The sequence below is a fragment of the Anopheles ziemanni genome, chromosome 3 (genome assembly GCF_943734765.1).
Source record: "Anopheles ziemanni chromosome 3, idAnoZiCoDA_A2_x.2, whole genome shotgun sequence".
In the NCBI taxonomy this organism is placed as follows: domain Eukaryota; kingdom Metazoa; phylum Arthropoda; class Insecta; order Diptera; family Culicidae; genus Anopheles; species Anopheles ziemanni.
Genome location: NC_080706.1, coordinates 76321434 through 76342332, shown reverse-complemented (window position 1 = coordinate 76342332; position 20899 = coordinate 76321434). Strand labels below are relative to the sequence as shown.

At 40.4% G+C, this 20899-nt stretch overlaps 1 protein-coding gene across 1 annotated transcript; it reads right to left on the bottom strand.

Moving 5' to 3' along the window:
* Nucleotides 1–14608: 14608 nt before the first annotated feature.
* On the bottom strand, nucleotides 14609–19602 carry LOC131285505 (uncharacterized). The gene is made up of 4 exons (XM_058314363.1): nucleotides 18976–19602; nucleotides 16855–16989; nucleotides 15135–15371; nucleotides 14609–14769 (listed from the first exon to the last, which is right to left on the bottom strand). Exons 1-4 carry the CDS (start codon nucleotides 19562–19564, stop codon nucleotides 14609–14611), a joined length of 1122 nt encoding a protein of 373 aa, XP_058170346.1. The 5' UTR covers nucleotides 19565–19602.
* Nucleotides 19603–20899: the final 1297 nt, after the last annotated feature.

The following is a 20899-nucleotide window of genomic DNA, read 5'->3' as shown; positions in this document are numbered from 1 at the left end:
GTTTACGGTCGCTGCCTGATTGCGGCTACAACTTCTAATAAAATATAGATGTTTGACATTTTGCACACAGTAACTCAAGGTACATACATATTTACCGTGGTCAACTAAAACAAGGGTTTCGGAGATTACTTCCCAACGAGCAAAGCAACTGTGAAGCACCCGGTAAATAAGCGGCTCAATGACCCACCTACTAAGGCTCCATCATACCCTTATTAGACAAGGAATTTATCTGTCATATTTTTCCATCCTTTTATACCCTTATTAGGCTGGTGTCATTGCTTTATCGCACGATGTTTTGTCGGACGACAGGTCCGCCAATTTTTCTGTAATTTTCTTAAATTCCAAGACGATTAAATGAATTTTATTATTTTTCTTAGATGAAAGGCACAACTCCGAGTTTATAAAGTCCAACTTTGTTGACAGATAAAATCGGATGCGTCCATCCGATAAAATCAAATGAATTTGATTTTATCGTGCGAAGAAATCGTGCGAAGCCTGCAGCTGTCAAATCCCATACATTTTCGCCTGTCAAAACATCGTGCGGTAAAGCAATGACACCAGCCTTAGACGAGGGCTTTTACTGTCATCTTTGCCCAGTATTTTACTGCCAAAATAGGATTTTGACATAAAAATGCTGCCTGCTCGTGTAATAACGCAAAGTTCCACAAAGTGGGTTTTCCGGTTAATTTATCATTTGCATGTTTGAATTTAGCGTATTGTTCAAGCTAGAGTAACGAACAAAATCTGTTGCAAACAACAGAGCAAAAAGTAAACAAATAGGCACATTGACATAAAATTTCTAATCGAAAGAAAATCGGTCGTGCCCGGTTCCGATTTTGAGGAAAGAATGTATCTGTCAAACGCGTTTGGCAGAAAACTTCTGGAAAAATATTACGGAACCATTCCTCGTCTAAGTCTAACCGGGCCGCTACACGAACCGAAAACTCCAACCGAGAACTCAAAAACCGTATAAGTTTACGTCAAAATCTTCTCGGTTCGTGTAGCCGCGTTTTGTGGTACCAATGCTGTCGCCAGTCAATGCAAGCGAAAAGTTTCTGACAGTCTATGCATGTGTCAGTCTCTGCTGTTTTTGTTTTTGTTATCAGTTAGCTCAAAAAGCTGCCTTCGAAGCAAACAAGATATCATCTTCAGTTAACACAAAAAGTTAAATATGGATAATCTGTTGATGAGTGAAGAGTGGCTAACAACCCTATCCAGGGTCATCGAGTTAAGTACCCAAAACTCTCAACAACGCAACAGGCAACGCAACAGGCGTATTGTGCGTAGGTGGTGGATGCGTCCAATTTTTTTCCGGCGGCAAGAAGATGGCAACCGTTTGCTTGACAATATTGTAGCAGAGCAAGCAAACCCTTTATCTCGGAAGCCCTTTGTTGTTATCCAGCATCCATCACATAATCCCCTTATGCATTTGCACCGGGTGCCACATTGCCGAAAAAAAAACCTGTCTAGTAACCTTAAAATCCAACGGAAATGTAATTTAGTTTCATCACAGGCAGAGACGAATGACCGAGGAGGTCAAAGTCTCTGAAATTAAAAAAAAGTTTCATCACAGGGAAATAAATCTCAAATTAAAAATTATAGCTATAAAATGACAAAATATTACCGTAACTACAAAAGAAACACGTAAATTTATCACCATATGTTCGTTTATTTTGTTTTTGAGATTTGTTATGTTTACATTTATTTCTTTTTCGTCTTCTTCTTCTGACGCATTTGAGTTTTCGGTTAGCTGCCAAAAACTTCTCGGGTGCAGTTTTCAGCTCACGGAGCTGAAAAGTTTTTGACGTAAACCCCTCTTCTCGCCGAAAAGTTTTTGAGTTTTCGGGTCGTGTAGCGGGGCTCTAAGACCCCCGAGTAACTCGGGGTCCACACTATAGCGCGACGTCGCCTGACAGGAGCTGAACTCCATATAAAAAAAACCTTGCGCGATGTCGCGGGAATCGCGCTAGATTTTTTTTGCACGGAGTTCAGCGCCTGTCAGGCGACGTCGCGTTACGCGACGGTGCAGTCTGGAAAGCGTGTAATAAGGGTATCAAGGAGTTGTGCACCTACCTTATGACTGTTCATCTCTACATAGGAAACTCTGCTAGGAAACTGGTGAAATTCCTGTGAAAGTTATATGTAGTCTCGCTAGGCGATTTCGAGCAAATCGTACGAAAAACGTCCTACGTGACACAAACATCGAGCAGTTTTGTATGGTAAGTAGGACGAAGAAGGACGATTGCTCGAAAAAAGTGCCACATTTGTTTCATCCCCATACAAACAAGTAGAACGTTTATACCCTTATTAGACGAGGAATATTTCTGTCCGTCGATTTTGGAAGATAGTGTCAAGTGGCCATTGACAGCAATATTTTTTTTTTTTTTTTAAGTGGCACGACATCCCCTAGTGGGACAAGGCCTCTCTCCGAAGAGAGTTTGTGTGACCGAAAGACGGTATATTATAGATCGGTGGTCAGCCGTTCATAATACCGGAGGGTGCCAGACTCGAGATTCGATCCCACACCTGTGGTGTGGTGTTTCCTGACAGCAATATTGATTTGGTGACAGCAATATTGCTGTCAGAAAATCGGAACCGAGCACGACCGATTCCGATTTTCTTTCGACTACCCGGCTGACAGAAATTCAAATTTTATGCTGCTGTCATGTACTTCCAGCAAGAATCCCAGCAACCTCCCAGCAAGTTAAAATTTGACGGATCGCCCATGTATTGCCGCACACATTTGCATTGGTTTGCTTGGTGGTGTGAGTGAGTCTAGCTCGCGTGTAGGTGTGTGTGTATGGTATATTCTATGAATGTGATATTTTCTTCTACCCGCAGAATGTTGCGGTGAAATTAAAACATTTGCTTTTTGAGAATTAAGTCATCGGATCTTTATTATTCGGATATTTGCGATCACACTATTTTCTGACTTACCAGTGTAGAGATCCAGCCTCTGCAGTGGACTTGCCGTCTCAGAAAGATCCAATTCTTATTAGAATATGCGATCCAGCTCATGCATCATTCGACGCATTCTTCAGCTTTGCTTTTCATTCCTAAAAGTAAAAAAAGTTAAAATGTTACTGATTTGAATTACCTAGATTTCCATCATTTTCATAAGTTTATTAGTTTTTTCTTAGCTCAACAGTATTAATGGCACAATAATAACACTCGCTGCTCAATGCACTAGCGCCTGCACTCTGAGATTGCTATGACCAGAATGCGCAAATACATGATGCTGTGGTTTGTCCAACAAGAAACACACTCACATATCTCAAATAGGTTTCGTACGTAAGTACATGCGTATACGCGAATAACGACACAGTAAGCATATTGGGGATAGTTTGGCGTTGCATGGTTGCAAAGATAGAATATGCATAGGAAGCATTCGCACCCTCTCTCTCCCTAACCGCGTGACTACATTAGGCGTACCATACCAAAAAACTGGTACGCTCCAAGTGTCAAACCAGCCCGCTAGGCAGCTCGAAATATCGTTCTCAAAACGTCCTCCGCGCGAACAAACGTCCTCCATTTTTGTATGGGGATGAAACAAAAGGAGGACGTTTTTCGAGCAATCGTCCTCCTTGTCCTCCTCACCATATAAAACTGCTCAATGTTTGTGTCATGGAGGACGTTTTTGAGGACGATTTGCTCGAAATTGCCTAGCGGGAGCCAACCCAGAAGTGATGGGTTGCATTTGGTATGGTACGCTGGAGCTCGACCGTACCAAGTTTTTAGTGGTACGCCTAATGTAGTCACGCGGTAAGAAAACGAGCAACGCACACATTCTCATTTCTAATCATAGAGTTGAGAGGGGGAGAAGTACAGAGTTTTGGATGCGGGGACCCAAAACCAGGATGAGCTGACATTTTTCGTCAACCGGGTAGTATTTTTATGTCAAAGTGGCGATTTGTTTACTTTTTGCCCTGTTGTTAGCAACAGATTTTGTTCGTTACTCTAGGTTGAAAAATATGCTAAATTCAAACATGATAATGATCAATTAAATGCAAAGCACATTTTGTGGAACTTTGCGTTATTACACGAGCGGACAGTATTTTTATGTCAAAAGCCAATTTTGACAGAAAAATACTGGGCAAAGATGACAGTAAAAGCCCTCGTCTAATAAGGGTATTAGCGGGTAAGATGGACCGTTGAAAGCAAATTTTATTTATTGAACAAATAATTTGGTGATCACGGTGATGACCGTGGAGTCCACTAGCTTCGATTTCATTTACATTGTTTTAATTTTATTATTTATATTATGTTGTCTGCACGTTATTGATTATATTATAGTTCTATTTATTCATTATTTATAGTATTATTATTAAAACATTCCTTCGCCGTTCGTGCAGCGACGTATATTCGTCCACATTTGGTGCACGAATCCCTCGGTATCTTGTCTAGTAACTAGGTTTGATGCTTCAGCAATTGCATTCATCAACTGTTTCTCATTTGTTGGCTCTGCTCTCTTAACAATCGATTTCCAATTGCTAAACATAATCTCTATCGGATTAAAAAAGGGAGTATTTGAAGGAAGCAGCATAAACGGGTGGCCTTCTTCCTCTATTACTGTTCTTACTTCTCCGCTTTGATGATATGGAATATCATCCATTATAAGGATACATGATCCGATATCTGTAATTTTTACAAACAGTTCCCGAAGGAACTCTATGAAGCTTGGTACATTTTTCGCTGCGGTTCGATGCTCGTAGTGAATAATTCCGTTTCTTGTCATCGCGCATAAAATAGAAAAATTGCGCGAACCCACCGGATGACTGCTACTGCTATTTACTGCTCGTTCCCCATCAGATTTGCGCCCATACGATACTCTGAAGATGGCTTGAAAACTCTTTTCGTCAATAAATACAATCGCATCATCAGCGTATTGATCTGGCAGTTGCAGAAATCTTTCTGCGTATTCTTTCCTATCAGCTATCAATCCAGGATGTACAGCAGGCAGGGCAACTTTATGCACCTTCTTAAATGAATAATGAAATCCTTTAATAACTCGAGCTACCGTCGTAGTACTTACTAAGATGTTATACTGTTCGCGAATCCTTATTGTCAGTTGCTTAAACGTTTGAGAGCAATCCTGATCAATCCACTCTTTAATACTTGCAATTACCTGCCCATTTAATTTCTTAGTGTTTGGTGGAGCACGCACGGTTGCTGCAATAACTCCCGTTTCTCTGTACTTCTTTATTATTCCGTGCACTGTAGAATGCTTCACCTGCAGCAGTTCCGAAATCTCTTTCATGTTCATTCCTCGCTCATAAGCTCTAACTATTCGCTCTCGGTCATCGTTGCTTGTTATCGTTTTGATCGTATTGGATTTACTGCTAGAAGAAACACTTGGATTTGCCGTTCTGGGTTTTGCCAGCAAGCTACTATCAGTTGTAGTTGGACTATACCGTATGTCATTAAACACATCTTCTGTAGGATGCGGGCTTTCGAAATCTTTGTATTTTGGACTCGATTCATCCGAGTCATATTCCACTTTCAAGGCCTCGGTTTCCTCACATTCTATGAACTCCATTTTGATCTCTTGTTCTTCTTCTGAAGTTCCTGTGCAAGCATCTTGTTCTTCTTCTGAAGTTCCTGTACCAGATTGTTCTTCCGCAGCTACGTTTATCATACGTTGTGCACTATGTATACAGAGATCGTACAACCTGTACGATTCTATTACTTTGCCTTTGCATTCCTGGCATAATTTCGATGACCAGTTCATAGCTTTGTCAGATAATGTTTGTGACTCATTGAAGACTGTTGGGAACAGCTTACCCAGCATCATATGCAGGCTCGTCTTGCCTTCACCCTCACTCAAAGATTCGTAAATGGAGCACTCGACGTGATTAGTGGTTGCACAGATCCGACAAAACCTCGACATTCTGGTGCTGTTATTAGAGGTCGAGTTGTAACGAATGTGAGATAGCTTGCCTGACTTTTCCACTTCCATCTCCATAAAGGGCTCCTTCCACGATGCGAGTATGGTAGTGAGTATGGTAGTGAGTATGATGAGTGACGGGTGCTTCGACACTCTTCATACTCACCAGGCACCCATTTTCATACTCACTACCATACTCACCATTCCCGGCATCGCCGGGAGTATGGCTGATATGGCTGACGACTGTCAATGACACAAACCTGGCAGCAGAGGCAATGACATACAAAAGCATGGTGTAAACGAGGTTGAATACTTCAACATAGGGTGGCATGTTGTCTTTTCGGTCATACGTCCTAATGTGTCAGAGAAATATCCACCGAAGTTTACAAAAGCTTTTTTTTCAAATCTGCTAAACAAATGATGTTAAGTCGTTCTATATTAAACAATTTATGTGTTGCGACTGAAAGTAGTGCTTAACGAGATAAATTTTACAAGTATTGTTATTAAAATATGTATCGTCAAACTAGAATAAAGAATAAAACAAAGTACTAGATATATTTAGTACGACCGAAAAATGTTTGTCTTACGTTTTATATAACTTGTTATTATTATTTTGTCAAGAGAAAGTAGTATTTAACTCAAAAATTATATCGATTGGTTCGCGCATGTTGGTAGTTTGTCGAACTATCCGTGGGCTAACTAGCGACAGGATATAGTCGAAGTCCACTTTCGACATGCGCACGAATTGAAGCACCGTTTCCTCTATTCTGTTTTCCAAAATAGTTGTAAGGAATTGGTCATCATTCTGCCGGCATAAAAATATGTCGTTCATCCACATGCGATGACGGCAGCGCTGATTTTCAAGCCGATTGCGTTCTCGACGCATTCTCCGCAATACTTGGAGGCGGGCTAAATTGCTCATGGCTAGTGCCAGTTGTTGTCTGATGTTTGAATACATTGCCACTGGTACACTGACGATTGCAAAACTTGAACAAACTTTTTAAACCGACGCATCAAGGCCGACAAGGCTTTCTGTGATTCCTAAGCATATCTACACTATTGACCAGTATTTTAGCACATGCTAAATTTTAGGTTCTAAGCTGTACTAGAGCTTTTTATGTGTATTTAACGTCCACAACCGAAAGGTTTTTCATCGTTTTCTTTCTTATAAATCAAACACAAATGTTAAATTGGCGAAATAAAGTTTATTTAAGAAGCTAAAGAACAAATTGGTAAATTCATTCAGCAATGGATGTTAGTAACATGCGCTTAACAAATCACCCACACTGTAGCATTCTTTGTCGGCTTCATCAGCTGGTGCGCCATCTGTCAACATAGACCCCATACCATTCTCGCCCATACTCACCTGGCTTCGTCCACACGGAAGCATACTCACCCATATACGGTGCGCGTTTTTGACATCTGTCAAAAACTCACTACTAGAAATCCGACCCATACTCGCTGTGTGGAAACGGCCCTTAAAATCATTTTTGGGAAATGGTTTGGATCTCGTAATTGAAGGAATTGCTAAAAATAAATTGTAATAGAATCATTATACATATTATAGAATCATTATACAGCACTACTTATAACAGGGGCCCAATTTTCGCTTTGCCTACAGAACTGAACCCATTTGCGTTTTAATTCTTCCTCAATCGGGAACTGATGGAAATTAACATAAATGTTGCGGGTTTTTACATTGCTTGAGTTGTTCGTACAGAATGAAGCTGAACAAAATCGAGATGGGTTGGTGGGATTAATTTTTTTCTTACTTGGGAAACTTGAACTGCTTGGTGCGTACCTCACTGATGAAAACAACAATAACAACCATAACCTCACGACTCAAGATATCTCAATAAACAGGCGAATTCATGGCTCCATCATGGTAGCCATATTGAATTTTAATTTTGACAAACACGGCTAGGCGGACAGTTTTACCCAAGATAAACACGAACTCTTTCTTAACCCCTGGTCTGAGCTTTACGCATACGCATGCGTTTGCGTTTTTTGCAAGATCAATGGAAAAGAAATCGCGGCATACCATGTAACGAGCAAAAAGCCGTGTAAAATTTTTTGATAAATGGTTGACATTTTGTTTACCTCTTACGAGCAGCCAGGGCACACCTGCAAATTTGGTATGTTTCGTCAACAGAGCGGCAATTGAGGCTCTCGGAATATTTTCTGGAGCATCCCGCGCGTGAGGAAGACCATCACACTTAATTTCACCAATCATGGCGACCAACAGGATCCATATCCAGTGATTTCACACAAAAGAAAAATTTCTATCCGCGAAATCATGGGTACTCTGATCCAAAATTTCCAATTAACTATTTCGGTAAAATCCCAAATGAGGCACCCTAGTCCCACATCGTCGCCGTTTTTTCAACGTTTGTGCCTGAAAGTTATGCAATAGGTGGCACATCAATTCAGTTTGAATATTTGAACCGTTTGAACCGTTTCCGTTAGAAGCTGTAATGGTTTGAACCAAAGACAATTAACAGACAGGTCGCAGCATACCATGAAACGAGCCGAAAACCGTGGGAAATTTTTTTACAGTTGGTTAAAATTTTGTCTATTACTCACAAACAGCGAAGAAAGTGGAGTAAAACTGCAAATTTGGTATGTTTCATCAACAGAACAAAGAGTTGAGGCGTTCGAAATATGTTCTGGAGGAAGACTGAGTATAAGGCAGACCAAAACACTTTTCGGCAATCTCGGCAAAATTTCGGCAATCTCGGCGAGCAAAAGGATTCATATCCCATGATTTCATACAGAAGAGCAGTTTCTTCCACAAAACCATGGATACTGTGATCTAAAATTACCAACTAGCTATTTCGCGAAGATTTTGGCGGAGTTCTCCCACAAGTATGCTGAAAATTTTTGTAAACACTGTTTTAACCAACTGTCACAACAATGGCGGAGCGAAAAACAGCTTTGATCCGACCTGTCTGTTGATTGTTTTAGGCAAACGTGCTGGCAAACAGCGACCATGGATCGTAGCAGGCTCCTTCGATGTACGATGTGCAGCACCACTTTGTCATGGCCAGTGAAAATACGAAGAACGCGTTGATGTTCACTTGAAGCCGCTTCTTCCTCCTTGTGGAGACACTGAAATGTGTGAAAAGCGCGGAAAAATCATCATCAGTAAGAACTCTGCTGTGGGTTCTTACACACGTACTTACTGTCTGGTGCGAGTTAACCTGGTCCCGATTAACCACCCCGAGTCGGTCGATCCAAGCGCTGCTATCGAACACTGGCCACCGATACTATGTTACACCCGGTAACAACGTGCTATAAGAAAAATCTAACAACTAATGAAACAACGAATACGCTGGTAAAAACACGGTCGAATGCTTGCTAGTTGGCCAGACTTCTTCTTCTTCTTCTTCTTCGTCTGCGAGGATTTACACCAGTACGGCTGTTGAATCCAGCTTCCTGGGCCTTCGCCAGCTACTCTGGTGATGTAGACCTCTGTGGATTAAGGACCGGCAACTAAGGCCATATGCCCCAGTTGGCCAGACTTGCACAGTAAACAGTAAACAGTAAACAAACAAAGGTTTGACAGCCAGTACCTCTTTCCACTGCGGCGCCTCCCAAAGAAAAATTATTGGTAGGTTATGAGGAATCCATCCCTACCAAAAATACACTTGGAAAGGTTCTTTTTGGTAGGCATGTATACCTTTGGTAGGAAATTGCAGCAAGGTTCTCCTTGGGTGATCGGTTAAACAAGCAAAGAAGGACAGCATAAACCAATGAGTTGGAGTGAAAAAATTATTATGAAACGGCGACAGGCCCGCAGCGATCGCAGCGAGCGGATTGCGCTAGGTCTAGCGAAAAAGGGAATTTGTTTTAATTTGTTAAATAGGGGGGCCCATGGACCCCCATCATACACCCCTAGGTTGATTGCGTAGCCAAATTTTCATAAACTCATGCAAGTAGTGCACGAGCGAGTTCATGTTGTACATCCTTTCCAGTATTACAATTCACACATTCAATTCAAACGGTAGCAGTCTCGTTACATGACAACTTTCGTCAGGGAGTCAGTTTTCAGTTACTAAATTGAGCTTCTAATTCTTTTTCTTCTTGGCGAAACGACCTTGTTGGTCATGCCTGCCCGTTAAGGGCTTACGAGATTTTTACCATATGTGTACGTCAGTCCTCTCGTACAGGGGAGGGTCCGATTTCGGTTGGGAATCGAACCCTCGCCGTTTAGGTGGTGAGCCCCGGTGCTCATGGGCCGATTTTCTAACCGGCATGCGCTTCCGCTCGGCTGTCGTGGATCCCCAAATTGTGCTAGTATACAGGAAAATTAAGTATTATTCAATGTATAAATTCGTCAAGCAAAAACGGTCCTTTCTATTTTATTATGTAAACATTTCAAAATATTTATTAGAACTCAAACAAAAAAATATAGTTATCCAACTAGTTACCTCAATATTGTAAAAATGTAAAGTAATCCATGTAATATCGAATACTCAATTATAAGCTACCTAATAGTGTAACCAACCGTATGCAAAACCTATATACGAACAAATAAGATTCTTACTACATAACTCTATACTGACAATCCTTTTGCTATACATACTAATTCACAAACTTCCTAAGCATCTCTGTTTTACACTAACCAGTGTTGTTTCTTATATTTTTAATCAGGACAAGGACGTTTCTTAGGAACACAATTTGAAGTGTTCTGTGGATGCGATGAATGATAGAGTTTTTTTAAGAAGAATGATTTTACATATTCATCGGTAAGTTCCATAAAATTGTTTCCTCCCGCGAATTTACATAAACTCAAGATATGTTCTTGATCTGATAAACAGATCTTTGGATTCGGGAAACCTCGTCCTGTCCAGCTGCATTGTCGCAAAAACTGTTTATCGAATAGCAAGTTTAATATAGTACTCAGCCGATCGTCTATGCTAGAAACGGTATATATGGCGTAAATAATGTGGCTTAGCATTTTTGCCATGAAAATTGGGTCATTTTCTAATTTGGAATTGAACGATTCTAATTCCTCCTTACTTGACACCTTTTCAAATTCGAATTCGCGCGTAACGGTGCCTTCTCTTTGGCATAACGTCTTAAATATATGGTTTACAGATCCTTGCAGGTTTCTCGCAATTTTTGTAAGGACTTGCATATACTTCTCTATTCGTTCCTCATACGACTGAAATGGAAATTTAGATACAGGAATGTGAGCAGAAGTGGGTGCACATGATGTAGAAGCCGGAGTAGTATCAAAAGCAACCGGGCGATCAACAAGAGCAGGACTAGGTTTAACCGATCGGTATGGTAAAGAGGGAAGAACAGAGGATTTCGTAACTTGTTTGGATAGTCGTTCAGGTATACTATAAATGATGGTAGTATTAGGAACAGGAATGGGTAGCTGGGGTAAAGTAGGTAATTGAGAAACTTGATCGGATGATGTAGGTACGGTGGCAAGCGCAGGTGGTTGACGTACAGGAACTCGTATCCGTGTTAGTGCCGAATAGTTGTGGTCCAATCCTAAAACCAAGCGAAGCAGTTTAGTATCATTTTGTTCGATTGTAACATATAAGAGGAAAAGCAGGTCGACTGATGCATAGTAGCTATGATTTACACACCAGCAGATCAAGTCCCAGTTCATGCAAGTAGGGGAAAGTGGGACAAGATGCCCCGGTGGGGTAAGATGCTCCGGCTTGTTTTTAGCTGAATTAAGCCCTTTTTAAACATAAATTAATTAATGTAACGTGTTGAGTAACGTATCTACTACATCCGATGTGAATTTAACGGCACAACATTACCAGCTCATAAAGACAACAAGACGAATTTTATTCTTTTTATTTAACGAATACCGAAGAGAAAATCATTTAATAGTACAAAATGTTAAATAAAAAACAAAAAACGACCGGTTCTCATATTGCGGCAAGATGCACCGGCCCAGGTGGGACAAGACGCTCTAGCATTCAAAATCTAAACAATGGGGCATGATGCACGATCAAAACAATATTAAAGCGTTTTAAGATGGAACTCAACGCTTTTGCCATTGATCTCATGTTCGGTTTCGATGTCAACTCTGTAGCGGGCTTACTTTCACTGCGTTATCACACTGGTCCCCAATGCTGGCATGGCAAAGTCGCTGGACTGTCAAAATTTGGATTTAGCCAAAGTGATTACTATGCAGGTGGGTTCATCCTGAACAAATTTCCTTTGTTTTTTTTAATAAAATCCAGAAAAATAAAACTGTTTGAAAGAAATGCAATACATTTTGGAAGATTTTATCATTGCCCAAAAGAACAAAAGTTCGATGTATTTGTGTTAGAATTCATAATTCATATATTTGTAAATTCACAGCTCGGGCCTTTCAACGTGATAAAAAACCTAACAGATTGTGTTACAGTCCATACCTATGCACTAATACCCATAAATAATTGATATTTGGTACACTTTTTAGTCAGTTATAGCCTCTTCTGCTAAGCAACGGTTCAAATATTCCCACATGTCCCTAATGCAACCTTCGCAATCCTCCGGTGTTACTAGATTAGCCCCATTGTCAATTGCTTGAAATAGCTCGGTCTCATTCTTTGAATTAGTCCGTTTAGTAAAATTTTTCCATTTACTAAAAAGATTTTCAATGGGGTTGAGAAAAGGAGAGTAAGGCGGAAGGTACAACAATTCACAACCGATTTCCGTGATCAATTCCTTCACTTCCTGGCATTTATGGAACACGACATTATCCATGACGATCAAAAACCGGGCCATGCCACGTGATTCCATCTTCTGTTTTAGTTCCCTAATGAATTCAACCAATTTTACCCGCTGAATGATACTGTCGTTTCGAACATAGTGAACAATGCCTGCTCGGGACATGGCACAAACAACTCATATGTTCCTGGTTCTGAGCTGAGGAACAACTGCTACGGCTGGTTTACCAACCCGTGATCGGCCCGCTGAGGTTCTCATCGATACGTTGAATCCCACTTCGTCGATGAAAACAATTGCAGTATCCCCCAAGCGAGTATTGAGCATACTCTTTACGCGCAGCAATCCTACATCCTGAATTTCGTCGTTCCGGTATTATTTGCAACCGTTTAAACGAATAGTTGAATCCCGCAATTGTACGCGATATGGTTGTTAAAGAAACCTTAACTCCATGAACTTCCTCCACTTTTTTGGCAATTGCTTTCAGGGAGAGTGTGCAATCCTCATCTATCAAGAGTTTTATGAGCTCTACTGCATCACTAGAAAGCTTTTTCTGTTTGTTGCCACCACGTTTCGCAGCTTCCTCCTTTCCTGCGGCTCTTACTTTGCGTAAGATAGAATACACCGTAGGGTGTTTGATATTCAACGTAACTGCAATATCTGCCATTCTCATTCCATTGTTGTATGCGGAAATCACCCTCTTTCTATCTTCGTTACTGGTAGTGACGAGTTGTCGGCGGACGACGGGAGGTGTTTCTTCTTCGCTACTGCTTGACATGGCTAAAACATGAAAGCCATAAAAAGAAATCTTCATTAGTGTACATGTTTATAAACTGTAAACTTCTTATCAAACCGTATTTTGGCTAGCTGGCTAGCAAAAAAGAAAATCTACTAGAAAGAGCAAATAACGAATATGTACACACAATTAAGCAATATGACTCTACTGTCAAAGCTTCAAAGAGCAAGTATGCCTCTGAATGTGAAGCGGTGACCTGACACAGGAGGATATAATCTGGCTCGCATAATCGAAGAAGAAGAAGAAGATAATTTGGCTGTGTCGGAAAGTAAGCCCGCTACAGAGTTGACAACGAAACCGAACATGTGATGGCAAAAGAGTTCCATCGTAAAACGCTGTAAGTCAGAGTTGAAATGGAATATTTTTAATTAATGGAAGAGAAGAGAAAATTGTTTTTCGGTTAAGGGCGGCACGTTGCCCCAGTTTACCCTACCTACCGAATAACTTCTCTTTTCTTCTTTCACTTTTGTAGACTATCCCTAAAATCGGCACGGCGGAGGTTGGTCATAGTAACAATTGAGGGTATTACAATTGGGAGGGCGGAAACGACAAACTTTTTGACGCTGTCCGATACAAAAGGTACCCTGCGAACGGTTTTGCTCGAATCAGTTCATTTTACAGGCAAGGGGTAGGGAGAATCCCATCTCCACGACCCTCCACTGTGGACAAGATCGAGATAGCTGCTATTGATGCTATGCCCTGACTCTTTCTTACTTATTGCCGGTTGTATAAAAACTGGTTGATGGTGTGCGTAAAGCGGAAGGCATATGCATTGTATGCGTGTTTTGGATTTTCATTCAATGCTTTCTGCTGTGTGCAAAAAGAGTTTGCCTCGAATGTGCTATCTCCTTCACTCTTATTGAAGCGCGACACATGCATTCTTTTCGAATATTTGATCGCTTACGGTTCGCTTAAAAGAACATAACGGTTTAAAATAATCACGCAGTGGGGGTTGAATGCGGGTTAATATACTTTTACATGTTAAGTTACTAGTAAGTAAACTATACCACACATGATGGACAGCATGAAACAATGAAACAACGAAAATAGCCGCAGAAATGATTTGGAAACGGCGGCGACAGAGGTAGGGGAGTATGTGGAAATATGTATCACATTGGGACGCGAACTAGGCTAAATTTTGTTATCGAATTTTGAGGTAGTAATGCATGATACTTGTTTAGCTACGTATTTTATGCACCCTGAGTGAGTTTGGCGTTTCAAAATTTGAAATTCATTGAGAAAACAACCTAAAACAAACATCGACGATATTTTGCCCCACAGTAGGACCCCGTGTGGACCCCGTGTAACACGTAAAGCGCTATGCGCAGATTGGACGGTTTACGTTCGGCGGGCGATTCGTAGCAAACCGTCGACGGCGAGAAAGCAGTGCTTTCACTTTCAATCATGTCTTTACGATACAAAACAAGCCAAAACAGAGAAACTAAAATACGGAGTCAGACTTCAGCATGTGTGCCCCCGGTGGCAAAATCATCATGCTTTCTCGTTCTGTTGGTATCAATTGTCAATTGGACGAGAAATCATGCTGATTTTGTCACTGTCGGTCCCGAAGAACATGTGTTCCTACCAAACCGACTCTGTCGGTCCGAGCGGGCTAACGCCGGCATACGGGAAAGAGCGCTGTAGCGCTTAACGTGTAAATAATTAAAACTGGTATACAAGGCAAAAAGCGACCGCAGATTCCTATTCGACTGGGATGTTTAGAATAATAGCTATTATTCATTTTCAATACATTATTAACAAAAAATAGCTTACCTTCACAAAAGCTTATGCTTGGTTTTAGCTGCGGTTCGTTTGCAGTTGAAGAACAGCTCTCTTCATCGTTTTTGAACACATCCTCTGTAGGCGAAACACTTCCGAATCCTCTGCATTCTGAGATCTGGTCGTCCGGGTCATATTCTTTCTTCAGCTCCGTGAGTTCCTCGCATTCTACAAACTCCATTTTGATCTGTGCGAGTGGATCATCGTTTTCATCTTGTGTTTGTTGATTTGCTGTTAGTATTGTCAATTGACGAACGCTTTTCGTACAGAGCTCGTACAACCTGTACGATTCTATAACTTTGCCTTTGCAATCCTGACATATTTTCGATGGCCAGTTCATAGCTTTATCACTTAACATTTGCGACTCATTGAACACCGTTGGGAAGAGTTTTGCCAGCATTGTATGAAGCATCGTCATACCTTTGGCCTCGGTGGAAAGTTCGTAAATGGGACAAACTACTCCGTTGCTTGATGTGCAGATTCGACAAAACTTCGATACATTTGGACTCAAAATTAGCGTGTGGTCCATTGTGACCCGTAGAAACACTTGAAGCACAGTTGTTTGCTGTTTCTGCCTGATACCGGGCACAACATCAAATCGAATATGCTTGTTTGACATTTCGAAAGCGCAGCACAAGATCCTTAAATATTTATTTTGGTATATGCAACACTTGGTTACTCAAAACAAGGTTAATGTTGAGTTATGTTGCATACGGTTATCATGTAGTGGTCGACCGTTATTTTCAAATGATTTCAATGAACAGGAAGTCAAATTTGTAGTTCAATTTACTTTATATTTTAAGTTTATGGATTATTCTTGCTGTCATCAATCTTATGATCTTTTATGGTAGTTCATTAATATCATCTTCTACCAGATATTTGGAAAGGTTAGACCACATGAGCCCGAATTCTTTCTCACAGTCCTTCGGAGTGATCAAATTTGGAATTTTATCTATTGCCTCAACGACTTGTTGAACATTTGGAGGATTTGTGCGGTTTGTGAAATCCTTCCAACGACAGGACATTGATTCTAAAGGATTTAAACATGGCGAATGTGGAGGTAAGTATAACAATTGGATTTTTTCTTCTATTACAAGCTGTTTAATCTCCTCGTGTTGATGGAAATGTTCCGGGTCTATGATCACAACCGTTCGCTGATCGGGTTTGCTTATCAGTTTCTTTTTCAACTCATGAATAAATGTGTTGACTTTAGGGAAATCAAATGCCCTCTGCGATGCCAGGTACTGCACAACTCCTGCACTGCTAATGGCACATAATATGGAAATATGTCTTGAGCGAGCCGGACGAACTACTTGTCCACGCTCCCCAGTCCGGGTATTGAGTATGAAATCGACGTCGTGAAAAAAGATAATCTCTGTCCCACAATCCCTCAATGATGAAAGTTTTATGGCATACTCCTTATGTGTGAGATTATTATCCGATTGGACCGCATTTACAATTTGTGGTACATGTACTTTCTTAAACGAATAATGAAACCCATCGAAGTAGCGAGAAATAGATTTTACGCTCACTTTTATGCCATGGTATTGCTGCATTTTCTTAGCAACTGCCTGCATAGATATTGTGCAATCTTCTCCTATTAAGGACCTCAAGCGGTCAATCGTTGCTGGAGGCATTTTAATCTTACGATGTTCTCCAGTGTGTGGCACAATACCACTCTGTCTATATGTTCTAAGAATATTCCCTGTTTCACTTTTCATATTCTGGGCTGATATGGTCATTTCTTTCTCTAGGTTGTAAACTATCGTTGTCTTATATTTTCCACTTTTATCCGATTGTTTTAGCTTGGAATTTTCTCCTCCAGACAAGAAAGTTCCAGTGAAGGATGCTGAAAAATACCAAAATGTTACAAAATTAATGTTCCTGACTCTGTATCCTTGATTAAAGTATAATCATTATTTAAATTTTATTCTTGATTAAAAATGGTGTGCTGAGTATGAGCAATAATTGTTTATTGTAACTGACTAGTTGTTCCGGTTATGTGCTGAAGGTTTGAGATATCTTAAAGACACAACAACAATTTTGTGCCTTTTTCTAGAAGGGCAAAGAAGTAGGGTCGGGGCAATAAGTGGTGTTTTCATTCCCTAGTAATTTCTTAATATTTTTCATTTGGTTAATGACCGTACCACAATTTTAACATTATTTCATTTAACCAGTCAACAATCCAATCCAACTTAGCTAGTCCCTTACCGCTGTTTAAACTTGATACAAGCTGCTCGATCTTATTTCGTGCTCCAAATTATATTTTCTTTGAAAGAGAACCGCCACAGGCGGGTAAAAAACCTCGCTGGCTATAGTTGCGCACTGAAGAAACATTCGCACAAACTCCCGGTTCAACGATGATTTTGGATGATGATGTTGGTTCTTCATAATCACCAAATCGAAGCCTCCATCGCCGTAAGGCAGCACGTCTATTGCTTAGTCGCTTATTTCGTTCAATTTGCGACTCAATCGGAGGACTGGCGTAACGAACATTGATGACCTCCAGCATATCGTGTCCTTTCCCTGAGTTTAAAAGAAGGAATGAATTGACATAGTAACCAAAATATATATAAATATTACCCATGATTAATTAACGTTCCAACACTTTTGTACTACTCATATTGGCTAAACCTCAAAGATTCTGATTTTAAAATATTTGGTTCCATCCTCGTATCTCCCTATCAATGTCTCTGCAACAACTTCAGTTTGAGTTTCTTCTTTTCCGCACTGTTCGTTACAAATAATAGTATCTTTCTACCTCCTGTTGACATGAGCCATTTACAGACTTCTTTAAGGAACCCCTAAGGGTTTTTATGTTCACCTCATTCGGTTGAAAGATTTCGTAAATTCTTAGTAATTTAAATACGATAATTCATACTTCTTCTTCTTGGCGTAACGACCTCTTGGTCATGCCTGCCCGTTAAGGGCTTACAAGACTTGTTTCCCTGTTGTAGTACGTGGATAGTCAGTCCTCTCGTACAGGGGAGGGTCCGGTCTCGGTTGGGATTCGAACCCACGCCGTCGGCTGTCGCGGAGCCCCAATTAATTCATACTAATAGTTTGAAATAATGTTTCAAAACAAGAAAATAAGTCAGTTTATTAGTATTTCTTGCTCAACTATAAATTAAATTTTTTAATGTATTCCTCTGAAGTGAAAACATCAACATCGGTTATTGGTCTCCTTACTTTCGGGAACTCTTTCCGGATGGTTGACTCAGAAACTGCTAAACCAAATTCTTCTATCAATTTTTTACGTATTTGAGACAGAGATATGGTACTGTTTTCCTCGCGCAAAGCGCGTATCCAAGAAACGTGCATTTCACTCAGCTTTTTCGGGTGATCTCCTCCACGCTTTTTTCCCTCAATGACGCCGGTCTTGCGATATCTGCCAACGAGTGCATAAACGGACTTGGTACGTAGCTTAAACTTTTGAGCTATCTGAGCCACAGGAGCGCCTTTTTCGAATGCAAATATTATTTTCGCTCGATCGGTGTTTGATATGGTTTCCCGCTTACGAACCTTCGCAGTCGAACAGCCAGCTTTATCTTCCACCGAAATAACTGCAATAAATCATCAGCAATGATTACTGCAATTATCATAATCATCATTTAAATTAATCAAAATGCAACCGCTAATGCATAAATTAATTTCTATATGATCATCGTATTACCCTCAAACTCGCGTCTTTACTATCTAAGTTGCATTGGATGCTGACTTAGCATAAAAATGCAAATTTTTTTTTAGTAATGCCTCTCAAGATGAAACAATTTACTATGTGTGATGTACTGAGTAGCGTTTTTGGTTTAGCGTACCAATTATAAACAATGTTTACCTTTTAAATTTGCGTTCTGTTTGGTGCTTTGTATCTGTTCCATTTTGTTGGCCGATGAAGAACTGCTTTGAATAGAAGTAGGTGCAGGTCGACTATCCTCAGTGTCGCTGAAAACATCCTCTGTAGGTGAACTCCGGTAAAATCTTTTGTAGGTTGAACTGTGGTCATCCGAGTCACATTCTTCTTTCGGTACAATAGGTTCTTCACATTCTATAAACTCCATTTTAATCACTGCAGGATGGTCATCTTTCTCCTCTTGTAGGGTATCAGTAGTAGGTTGTTCTTTCGAAGCTATCGTTCTCAAGCTACGTGCACTCTTTGTACAGCGCTCGTAGAACTTGTACGATTCTATCACTTTTGCCTTACATTCCTTGCATATTTTCGTTGGCCATTTCAAGGCTTCATCACAGAGTACCTGCGACTCATTGAACACTGTTGGGTAGAGCTTAACCAGCATCATATGCAGGTTCGTCGTGCCTTCATCTTCATTCAATGTTTCGTAAATGGACCAATCTACATCGTTGTTAGTTGTACAAATGCGACAAAAACTCGATACAAGCGTTCCTGAAAGGCTGTTCCGATCCATCATTTGGCTAAAACAAAATACACTTGTTTACAATGCCCTCCGTGGCGTCCAAAATCACAACAATATGATCAAGGTACAACCATCTAAGATGTCAAAATATAAACACCGTGAGTAACATTCCACCTTCCCCGTTGGTCTAGCATTGCCGAAGGTTGTTACACGAGGTCCAGACTACAGCGCGACGTCCGTCACGAAACGCGGCGTCGCCCGACAGGCGGCTGAACTCCATATAAAAAAAGTGTCGCACAAATCGCGCTAGACGATGCCTAGTGTAGAAACAGCGAAAAACGCGACTTCGCGCTAGCCCTTCTCAAAAGTCAATTCGAAATGAAAACAATGTTGGTTATTTGATTCGTTTCCACTGCGCTACTCTGCTTTTATTACACGTACTGAACAGATTACATCCGACGAGACTAACAGACAGACACAGAATAATATCTTGCTTCACATTCATCATAGTCTACTACATGACTATAGCCTACTCGATAGTTGAAGTTGTAATCGCAAAACTCAACACTCCTCCTCAATTACAACCGCTTCAACAATTCCCTTAGGTCAAACCTAACAACCTACAGTCTGCTGCAAGTAAAATCGGACGCTTGAAAAATGAGAAGGTCTGCTGTCTTTCCGCAAGCCTACAGCATTCCCGGAACCGAATATTGACCTTTAACGTATACATTTCTATTCATTAACTCTTTCACTATGTAAGTAAATTGAAAACGAAATCAAAATCGATTGTTTTACTGAGATACGGCTCAAAATATGCGCGAAGACCCGAAAAGCGGACACGCAAGTAAAATCGGACAGCTAGGATTCTTTGCCGTTTGGTGCACTTCAAGTGGTCGCATGTCGTTGTACCTGCACATTTATTAGTTGGCCACTATTGTTCTTTGTACTTGATTTATAGGTACCCAAATTATCATACAAAAAACCCATAAAAAATAACGATAAGCTGACGAGAATGCAAACAAAGATTGTTACTATTTCACTGTGGATTATTTGTAATGTTTTAGTTAAAATTTAGCTAAAAAAGATTTTTTTTCATAAGTTTCTAACACAATTCACTTTATGCAATGCAAATAATCAAAACAGGTGTTTGAAATTCAGCATTTTCTCAAGTTTTCACTTGTAGCTAAAAAAAACTTGTAGCCGTTTTGGCGTGCTTCCAACTTATATTTTGTAATTTTCTTTACATAAACTCTTTAGTTTACGTCTTTCAATTATCACAAGAAGTTTTAAATTGGTTTGTAGTCGTACAACCACCACCATAAGTTCCTACAAGTGCTTTGTTACCCACAAGTGTATTGTTATTGGATGGCGGTAGTGAGCAGTTTGGGC